Source organism: Pleurodeles waltl, chromosome 11 (assembly GCF_031143425.1).
Source record: "Pleurodeles waltl isolate 20211129_DDA chromosome 11, aPleWal1.hap1.20221129, whole genome shotgun sequence".
NCBI classification, from domain to species: domain Eukaryota; kingdom Metazoa; phylum Chordata; class Amphibia; order Caudata; family Salamandridae; genus Pleurodeles; species Pleurodeles waltl.
Window position 1 is genome coordinate 530,455,882 of NC_090450.1, and position 11,047 is coordinate 530,466,928.

The following is an 11,047-nucleotide window of genomic DNA, read 5'->3' on the forward strand; positions in this document are numbered from 1 at the left end:
GAAACGTGTGCCCACTGCCACTGACCCAGGTCCCTGATTGTCTTGGGTATGGGGGGGGTGCCCTGGGGTCCCTGTAGTGATGGACACACTGCTAATTGATGTGTCCTGGGGACAGAGGTATGGGCACGCTGGGTGGGTGTGTTGGTGGTGTTTCCTGAGGGGGAGGGGTCTGTGGTGGTGTGTGACTGTGCCTGGGTAACCGACTGCCCGGCGGTCCCTGATGGGCCAGGTTGGTCATCCAGATCCAGGTGAGCAGAGTTGCTGTCATCACTGTGGGTCTCTTCTGTGTGGGGACTGGATGTTGCTGGCACCTCTTCTCCGGTGACATTGGCTAGAATAGCTGTGGGGATGTATATACAGTGTTATTATTTCTGTGTGGGACATATTGTGCATGGGTGGGTTGCCTTATGTGTTGGCATGCAGGTAGGGGGTGATAGTAATAGAGAGTTGACTTACCAGAGTCCTGTACTCCTGCCAGGCCCTCAAGATGCATGATTGCCAAGACTTGCTCCTCCCATGTTGTTAGTTGTGGGGGGGGGGGGTCCACCGCCGGTTCTCTGTACTGCGAGCTGGTGTCTTGCTGCAATGGAACATACCTTCCCCGTAGGTCGTTCCACCTCTTCCTGATGTCATCCTTTGTTCTGGGGTGCTGTCCCACGGCGTAGACCCTGTCCACGATCCTCTGCCATAGCTCTATCTTCCTAGCAATGGATATCTGCTGCACCTGTGATCCAAATAGCTGTGGCTGTACCCAGATGATTTCCTCCACCATGACCCTTAGCTCCTCGTCAGAGAATCTGGTGTGTCGTTGTAGTGCCATGGGTGTAGTGTGAGTGGTGTGGGTGAGGGTGTATAGGGTGATGTGTTGGGGTGTGTGATGTAAGTTGCATGGGTGGTGTATAGGTGATGGGGGTATGTGGCTCTGGTTTTGTGAGTGCTCTTGCTGTCTCTCTCTGGTGGCAATGATTTGTATTTGTAAAGGGTTGTGGGTAATGTGGGTGTGTGTTTTATAGTGGTGTTTGTGTGTGGGTGTGTGTCAGGTGTGTGTAGTTTGAATTGTCCAATGTGGTGGTGTTTTGTATGTGTGTATGTATTTTGAGCACGGCTGTATGTACCGCCAATGGTTTACCGCCATTGAATGTCAGCTGTGGTGATTCGTGGGTCATAGTGTGGTGTGCGTAGTTCTGTTGGCGTAACGGTGTGGGTTTGGATACCGGCAGTTTATCACTGACCTTTGGTGTGGCGGACTTGTGTGTGTGGCTGTATAGTGACGGATTGGTGTGTGTGTGTCATAATATGATGAACGGATATCCGCCGCCGCGGCTGTATGTTGGCGGCAGTCAGCATGGCAGTAAGAGGGATTTACTGCCAATGTCATATTGAGGGCCAAAGTGCAGAAAGATGTGTCAACGAATGCAAAAGACACATGGCGAAAATGGGTAATTTAAGCCAAAAATAGCAGATCATCCCACATGATATACTTTAGGTAGTCTGAGGAGGGGTGGAGGGGACCAGCAATATGATGAAGTGATAAAACTGTTTTTTATACAGCTGACTGCTCAAACAATAGACATACTGATGCTTCCTCCCTCCTGCCTGCATTACCACAGTTAGTCCAAGGGCCCCTCAGCCGCCCTATTGTCATGATTCAGGATTTTTGCAGTCAGTAGTCCATTATCAGCTTTTGAGTAGAGATAATATGACAAGACTTGGTAGATTGGGGTTGAAGCTGAGCCCTGAGTTCCTTGGCAAATATCCTGCACCTCAATAAGGCTCTTACATCGATGTGGATGAAACATAACGATGAAGCCTTCAGACAGGTGCAAACCACCTAAGTCCGGTAGATTGGTTTCAACAGAGACTCCTTGAAGGCATCCTACCTTGGGGGGGGGGGGGCCAACAGCACACAATATGCAGCCATAATTTGCCCTCAAAATTGCATAGCCTGGAGGCCCCCCCACCCCCTCCCTGGTGTGCCCACAGCGGGTTGAAATAGGCCACTGGTACGCCAAACAGGTGCATATACAGGATGTCTGTGTATCTGTCTGTTGATGGCCTCTGATAAGTATGGTTCTTGCTTCCCTACCAAGTATGAGTTATTAAAGGAATGCAAAATAACAGAGGACCTTAGAGAAGAGATATCCTGTGGATGCAAAGTTAATTTCAGTTGCCTACTAACTACCCTTTTCCAGGCCATGTAGGAGACTACATCTGATTTTAACACTGACTCTTCAGTTTGGAAGGAGGTAATGGCTTTTTGTGTTTGCTGGTGCCAAGGATTGCCCGGGGTCTCAAATGTACCTTTCAGGTGGGCTTAAAGCCAGTTGGATGGCACTTTTAGGACCCAAATGTAATATTTCAATTCAATATACCTGACTCATAGGCAAATGTTTGCCTCAGCAGCCCAAATTCCAGTTTGAGTCTTGTCCTGCGGATGTGGTGAGGCAGTTGAAATATTTTCATATAGCCTGTGCTCTGTGCTTGCTCCAAAGTAAGAGAGCAAGCCCAGGGATAGACAGCGCAGGGAGAAGTGTCACCTTCATAATTCTAAGTATAGAGGCTGCAAAGGCACTTTTTAGTTTCATATTTAGACAATTAAATCTTACGTAATAGCTGTGCCTTTCATTTTCAGGGAGGCTGTGTGGGTGGTAGGTTTGGAAGTCTCTGTAACCAGACTCCCAGGTAGTTATAGTTTCTTGCTGGTTTGATGATGTTGCACCTCATGCTCCATGTAAGATGCTTCTTGTTTCTATAACAGCCGAAGATCAGGACCTTAGTCTTGCCTTGGTTCATCGTGAAATGGTTTTTACCGTTGTATATGTGGAGGCTGCTCATTGCTCGCTGTATGCCGACTGGTATGGTCCATTACTACTATATCATCTGCATATTGCAGGATATGTTTTTTGGACTCGCCTAATCTTGGAGAAACCTGACAGCCACCCTCCAAGGCTTTGTCAAGATCCGCTGTGTATAGATTAAAGAGGAGAGGCGCAAGTAAGCAGCCCTGCTTTAGCCCATCCTGGGTGGCAATTTTAGAAGTAGCAATATGGGGACTTGTACTCACTTGAGCCCATTTGCTGGAGTACAGGGCAATAATTGGCCCTAGTAGTTTTAAGGGGACCTCCCATGCATTTAGGTTCCTCCATAGCATGGGGCAATCTACCCTGTCAGGTGCAGCACTACAGTTAATAAAGCAGCAGAAAAGTGGTAGCTGTTTTTTCTGGACTGCTTGAGGGTTCAAGGCTTCAAGTGCGGTGATGTTATCTATTGTTGATGCAGCAGCTCAAAACCTGGTCTGGGGGAAAGGCAAAGCATAATTTTCACGACCCAGGCCTCTAGCTGTTTGAGGAGTATTCTAGCTAAAGCTTTGGCTTCTAGGTCTAAAAGTGCTATCAGGCCGTAGTTGGATGGGTTTGTCAGGTCCTCTTTCTTTAATATTGGACATCAAATGGATCGCCTCTATGCCTGTGGGACATGAGCAGTGAGGAAGGCGTGGTTGAAAAGGGAAGTTAACACCTTTGCCCATTCTTCCGAGGCTTATTTAAATGTACTTGCCAGGAGACTGTTAGGGATAGAAGCGTTATTGTTTTTCATTGCCTCTATGAGTTTGCCGACCTGGACCAGGCAGTTCAGTTCCTGGATGCAATCTTTGGACAGATCTGCTCCCTCCCACTTGTCAGTTAGAACTAGGTCCAAAGGGCTGATCAGCATATAACTCTTCTACATGTCTCAGCCAGGATCCTTCCAAGACTCCATATTCCTTAGTGGTGTTGTAGGATTTTAATTTATTAATGTAGTTCCAGAAACTGGCCTGGTTTGTTTCTGGAGCATTTGGTCGATTTTTAACTATTTATTTTGCTTTACGGTTTTCTTTTCTTCCCATAAAGTTTTTTTATGCTTTTTACACAGATTAGCGATAGTGGCTGCAGTTTCTGTGGTGGGATTAAGCTTGCGGGACCTCCGTCATGCTGTTCATACCGAGACAATCACACTGTTGCATTGTGGCTGGAACTGCTCCTTCCAATTGGCCCTTGGGTACTGATGCCGGACTCTGACAGCTAGCAGGGAGTTCCTTAACTCGCTTATGTGTCTGTCCCACTCTTGCGGTATATCCCATTGGAGGTGAGTGTTGACTCCGCAGTCAGCTTTCCTAGCCACTTGACCACCGTTGAGGTTTCTGTCTGCCTCCATTTTATTCTTCTTACAAGCTTTATTTCAGCACCCGTAGAGGAACCCACTGTTGTGCATTTGGCCGCTTTGGAAGTTGTTAATTCAAGAGTGAGAGTCAAAGGATTGTGGTCACTTTAATTCTGATTGGGAATCTCAAAGTTAATGAGATGGTTTGCTAAGGAATCTGACAAGAAGATGTAATTAATCAGTGGTTGAGATTCGTTTAAAGGTTGAGGGAAAATGGCAGTGGGGGTCTTTAGCCCCATATAATTGTTGGAATGAGGTTAATTTATACGTTTTCAGGGGGTCATTCCTTTTTTTCCTTTGGCTTTAGAGGCACAATTGCTTGGGCTCCTCAAGCCCCTATTATTCAAATCCTCCATCACCAAATCACCAAGATTTTATGTGTGGCAAACTCCATAAGGAGCTCCTCCAAGCTGTCGCAGAGGTCTTCAAATGCGGACAATTTCACTGATTTTGGTGCATTGTAATAGCAATTAATTAGCAACAGGGATTTTTTTGTGGAAGATTGTTGTGCCCGAGATTATTACTGATTGCAGGACTGATAAGTTTTGAGTGGTGCAACCTCGATCTTACACATGTGCTTGATGAGAATTGGGAGACCTCCAGAAGGCACCCAAAGATATTGGAGTGTGTTGCTGGTTTGAAGATTTCGTAAAATCCATGTAGGACTGATGGGGTAAGCTCCCAAGTCCTTTGCAAGCAGAGCGTTACATTTGTCCGTGTAGACCAATGCCAACTTGTGTGTGGTGGTTGTATAAGAGCCCGCTACGTTCCAAGATGTAATTGTAAGATTTAGCGCTGTCTTTGTCTTCCGGATTTAATGCTGGCCCAAGGAGAGATGGCTAGGAGTAATGCTGTTGGGTGCCGCTGCGGAGGTTGGCCAACTGTCCTCAGTCAGCATGATCGTTATTTCTTTTTATACCACTTCTTCCTTGATTTGGAGCGCATGATACTTTTAAGAGGCTTGTGGATTTTGAGGCACTTGAGAGCTAGTCATGAGTTGCGCCCCAACCACCCTTCAAGACGCTGCTATTTGGTCTTGATTGCTAATGCTGTAGTAGCACATAAGGGTTTTCAGATGGATGTAACTTTGCTAACTCAGTTCCCCAATATCCAAAGATCCTCTCTTCACCCAGAATGATGACTTTATGAGCCTCTCTCTTCCATGTGGTTATGGTGGCTTCTGAGAATCCACTTTCTGAAAATCAGGCAAACTTTACCAATGTTATAACATCAGAAGTCAGCTCTTTCAGTGATGCAATATGTTGGACTAGACATAAAAGGTTGCCTCTAAGTGTATCATGGGAGCCGTTGGGAGTATAATGTTAAATGAAGGCCAGTTTGAATAGTTCCAGGGTGCTCACAGGGGCGACTCCTCCCGAACCTAGGGGACGAAGACTCTGGAGCTCTTAAAGGTTGTGACCATGATAATATCTGCTGTTATTTGCCTGGGTTACTGCTGTCATCAAAATTGAAGTTGGCCTGCTGGGCATATGTCCCAGTGGCAAGTTGTCTATTGGGGCATACTGGGGGGACTGCATGGCTAGGGTCGTTGAATGGATGAACATTTTGACTGTTACTGGCAAAACAATGGGGCCCTGTTGTGACTAGCTGGTGGTCGATTGGTGGGCTCAATATGAGAAAAAACTGTGTTGGTTCTTGCATCCGCAGGTTTGTTTCTCAGAGGCAATTTTAGCTAATGGGACATCCCCGGGACTCTTCAAATTGGTTTTTAATGGCAAAAGGCCATTGACCTCCTTGTGTAGTTGTTATTGATTTGTTTAGAGTGGTAGATGAGGGGCCCATGATAACGTCCTCTGTGGACAGGTCCGCCAAGGTTGAATCAGGGAGTAAGGGGGTTGCCAGGTGCATAGTTTCCTGTTGTTTCTTGCAGATCTCCCCTTGTGCATGTGCCTTCCAGGGTCACTGTGTTTGGTTTGGGTAGCAACTCAAATATGGAAAAGAACTTTGTCGACCCCCTGCCCTCGATGAGGCCAAAGAGTATTGGCTGCTCCTAAAGTCAGAGATCTCCTTTTTGCGAGGCACTGTTTCTTAGACTATTTTTTCAACTTCTCTTTCACCCTTCTCGAAAGAACAGTGTTTGTTAAGGAGGTTGATGGTGTTAGAGTTCCCAGTGTTTGAATTGCTTTAGCCTCTTTGGTCAAGCTTGAGAGTGGACTTGTCCTTAGCATTGCTGGGAGAATGGAAGGGCAATGTAGTGAGAGCGCAGGTCACCCTTTATATATCGTGGTGGACCATTGTTACCATAGCTTATGAAGAGCAGGTATGATTATTGGTTGGTTTGACTGGGGCTGTTCTGTTTGAGAGCAATTCATTTCACCATTCTTGGCACGTTCCACAAGGGTTTGTAGCAATTCAGGCAAAATGCTTGATTTGTCGATTATGGGGGATCATAGACAGGTTTTTTCCACCCGTGCGCCGGATAAGGTTTTCCAGCAAGCTTAATCTAAGCCCCGGATCAATTTAGCTCAATTCGATTAAGTCTGCCTGCAATTCCATCTTTTGAGAGTGCCATAAATGCACCTTGCCAATTGTATCCTGTGTAATACAGATGGTGGCCAAAGAGGGGATGGAGGGGATAGAAAAAGAAGATGCTTTTGTCTGTATGGGGGCAGGGCACCTGCGCGGGAGTTCTCCTACAAATATAGGTGTTTGTGCAGTGATTCTTCAATTTAGGCTTCAATTGTAGAAATAAAATGATCCGATAAGTTGCCTAGGTTCTGGTCTGTTATACTTCCCTCCTGATCTTTTTGGGGGAGATGGAGTGGATTGACTCGCTGTTCAACTTTTTTGCAGACTCTGCTGCCTTAAGCTGAAACTGAGTCGGAGAGATGGTCGCCCTTGCGCCACAGTCCAGGTGCATTGTATGCTATGGTGGCCTTCCTCCAAGACGTCATTGAGAGCTGGACTAGTAATGAGTTTATCAACCCCATAACTGATTTTTCAGAGGCAATTCCGTGTGCAGCCATCTCCATATAACCTGAAGGAGGACGAGGTTGGGATGACTGTTCGATAGACTGATCCTCCAGGCTTAACCCAGGGAAGAAGTACAACCTTCGGGACTTTAGCCAAGCAGAAGACAGTTCTACCTGCCCTTCGCTGTGTGAGGTCGTAGAAAGATTGCCATGGTCTCGTAGACCCAATGGAGGGGGTGAGTCTAGACCTTGGATAGGAATTTTGTAAAAAAGTTCACTAATCAAACCTTGAGACGCATTACATCATATGTTTTGACCATGGACGTACCTCTTTGACAGATAGCCTTTTCACCTTGAGTGCCTGGCATATTGATGGGAGAAGCAATGAACCTGCAGGGGGGAAATAGTAGATGTAAATGGACTGTCTTACACAGCATTGTTTTTTGCTGAGGCAAAGCTTTTCTTTTAGGCTTTTTTGCCTCACTTGTTTCTTTTTTTCTGAGGCTTGTGATGAGAAGGGCACAGCCCCTTGTCTTCCTTAATCTCAGGGTGCGCTCAGGGGCTATATTCTCTTATCCTTAGATGTTTGGTTGGTTGATTTGGTTTGTTGATTTGGTTTTGTTGCCCAGGACCAAAGTTGTTGTACTTCCCCACTTGGTCAAATCGGAGTTCAAATGGTGAGTCCCCTCCTCAATGCCTAAGGCCTCCCCTCCTGTGTGGTAGTATCCAGTGAGTTACAAAGAGAGTTCTGGGGAAGGGGTGTACGATGTGGTGATATTTACTCACCATTGTGCAGTGTAGTTAGTGCACTGCAGTTAGTGTAGTGCGATATCTCCTTATGATGATTCCCCCAGGTGGTCCCAGATAGCCACAGTATCCCTCAGCGCTCGGGGTGCAACTAACATGTTAGCTGATGTGTATGATGGCATGCTTGGACACAGCCTTGCACCTTCCACGGGCGGTGGGGCTGTGCTGCTGGGGTGGAACGGAGCTCACCCACATCACAAGCCTCACCTGATCCTAGCTGGGCCGCTTTGGCGAGCCCGGGGCTCTACCAAGGCAGTGGAACCTAATCCACTGCACCTCCTCGCAGTGCCCACCACTGCTGCACCCCCACTCCTGGTCTTACCCTGAGGCCTACTTGGCCGTGTGGACCTTGGCCGTGTCCTTGTCTCCTGTTGGCTCCTTGGGTCTTTGTGGCCTTTATGGCTTTTCTGTACCTTGCTGCCCTGTCCTCTGAGCCCAGAGACGAGATGAGGTAAATCACGTCTCGTTGGGCTGCTGCGTATTCCCTTGCGCAGCAGGAACACGTCTGATTCAGTGCACAGGCCAGCTTCTCCCCAATCACCACCTTCGACCTCCAGCTCGGCCTCCCGCTGCCTGCTATCAACTGGTCGCCTTGCTCGAGTTTTGGCTTTGGTAGGTGGTAATTGGTATCAGTTGCCGGCTTGCGGCACTTGGCAGGAGGCAGCTTCTGAACATCTCAACTCCAGGTCAGGGCCGGCTTTAGGGTGCTGCGAGCGGTGCGGCCCCCAGGGGTGTGGAATTTATTAAAATATCTACTTGTCCAGGGGACAGGTTGCTTCTCAAATCTACTTGTCCTGTAAAATGATCTACTTGTCCCTTTGGTGCCATGTAGTGTGGCGACAAATTATGGAGGCAATCTCATTATGTAAGAACTCTGATAATAGCCTCTCTGATTATGCCAGGGCTACTACCTTAGTAGGGCTTGAATACTTGCAGTTTCAATCCCTACTGAAGCAATTTCCTTATTTTGCCACCTTTCTGTAGATCTGGATACTGGGGCTGGAGGAAGCAGTAAGCAATAGTTCCAGGGCTGGAATGCCTTTGAGTCTGCAAACCTACTAACCTGCATGTTTTAAAGATTTTCACCAGCTTCTCTCTAATATTTTCCCATAATAAGAAAGGTTGGACATTTACTCCTGACAATGGCAGAATTAGAACTTCTTCCAGGGTTGGGAAGAAAGTGGCTGGAGGGAAAATGAACTTGCAAATGCTCAATAGATTTTCACATGAGCAAATCTACACATTGTATTTACCCATGCTAAAATACAGTTCACAAATATTTTATAGGGGTACGACATATACCATGGGTGCACTTTTGTGACTTTCTTTAAGAATTTGGGGCCACATGTCGGTAGGTTCAGATTTGCGACCCGCAAATTGCGAGTCATAGCGACTTGCAATTTGCGAGTCGCAAATCCGAATGTAGGATGGTGTCCCTGACACCATCTGTGATTCGCAAGGGCTTCGCAAATGCCCACCTCATGAATAATCATGAGGTGGGTCGCAATTTGCGACCCCCTTGCAAATGGCGGCCCTCACAGGGATGGTGGCCTGCTGGAGACCGCAGACCACCATGTCTGTGACTGCTTTTCAATAAAGCAGTTTTTTTTTTTTGTAATGCAGTCCGTTTTCCTTAAAGGAAAACGAGATGCATTACAAAAACGAAAAATGAAACGTTTTCGTTTCATATTTTCAGAGCAGGGAGTGGTCCATGGGGACCCCTTCCCTTTAGCGAAAGTGTTAGCACCCATTTGAAATGGGTGCAAACTGCGATTCGTTTGCGCCCGCGTTTGTGGTCACAAAACAATCCTACATTGCACTGCGAGTCGCAATTAGGAAGGGAACACCCCTTCATAATTGCGAGTCGCAACCCCGTTTTGCGATTCGGTAACCAGGTTACCGAATTGCAAAAATGGGTTTGTGCATCGCAATGTGCTTTTTGCACGTCGTAAACAGCGAAAGTCGCTGTTTGCGACATGCAAAAAGCTACCTACATGTGGGTCTTGGTCCCTAATTAGGTCTGGTGTTAACAAAGACATTTAGTTTTTATTAAACTTCTATTTCTCTCTCTTTCGGCTGGCTTTACTGTGAGTGATCGCATTCTGCTCTTCCACAAGGAGCATATTGGCACACAAAGTAGTTTTGTTCAGTGTCAGGAACTACAGTGGCAATCAGTGACGTAACGAAAATGGAGGGTGCCCCTTTGCAAAGAACATGGAGGAGCCCCCTCTCCAGACTCACTCAGGCCAGGTGCTGTGCTGAAGGGGCCCCCTGGAGGGCGGCTGCGGGGCCTTTGTTATGCCACTGGTCGCAACGTGTGCTTTTAGAGTTCAAAAACTTTTTGGTTTTTTTTTTTGCCAGTGTTTGTTACAGTGTTGAGGGCCTGGTAGCTCCCACAACAATAAAGAGTTACAAGAGCCATGTCAAAACAAGACACGCATTTATGAAACTAAAAGACTTATAAAAATATGTCAGATCAGTTGGCTTTGTCAGTGTTTGTTTATTTTCATGCTTCCCATAATCGTGTTGAAAATGTTTACACTGATTTTCCATTAGAAATATTTTTGGGAAATACTAGCATGCATCAACACATTTTACTAAATGACACTTCATTTGCATCTAATCAGAGAGCATTCTGGGAGCTTTATACTTAGCCTCACTGCCTAAACTTTTCAAACATGTGTATACACGTTTTTTTTTTTTTGTACTGGAACCAACGTCAGTAGTGAATTGTGACCTTAAAACATTTATTTCCAGCACTCACCCTAATAATGAAGGCTTTCAAATAAAGAACCATAAATACAAGTTCGAACAGCATTATCTTTTGGAAACACATTACCTCAACTGCAGAGAGTTCCACTCTCTGTAAACAGGCAGCCAAAGGGTTTGCGCTGCAGAGGGTTGGGCCTACTTGTCCCAAGGACAAAGTAAACATAAAAACTTGTTGCCCTTGACCCCAAACAAGATGTCCGGATCAATACCTTATTAAATGTGTGATTTAAAAGCACCTGCTAAAAAGCTACCTCTTGTGATTAATGTTCCTGCTAGGGAGAGAGATGAGAGTTTTGTCTAGCAGCAGCTTTGGCTCGCCGTAAAGTAGGTTAAAGGGT

General features: G+C 46.4%; 1 protein-coding gene across 3 annotated transcripts in view; it reads left to right on the plus strand.

Moving 5' to 3' along the window:
- Positions 1-11,047, plus strand: part of GK5 (glycerol kinase 5) — a 252,107-nt gene that overhangs the window by 233,518 nt on the left and 7,542 nt on the right. The window contains exon 16 of one of the 3 annotated variants that reach the window (XM_069213926.1): positions 3,910-4,009. The exons of the other annotated variants lie outside the window; for them this stretch is intronic. Coding sequence (XP_069070027.1) covers positions 3,910-3,914 — 5 coding nt within the window. The 3' untranslated portion in view covers positions 3,915-4,009. Of the gene's footprint in view, positions 1-3,909; positions 4,010-11,047 lie in introns of those variants that run through there. 3 annotated transcript variants of the gene reach the window in all.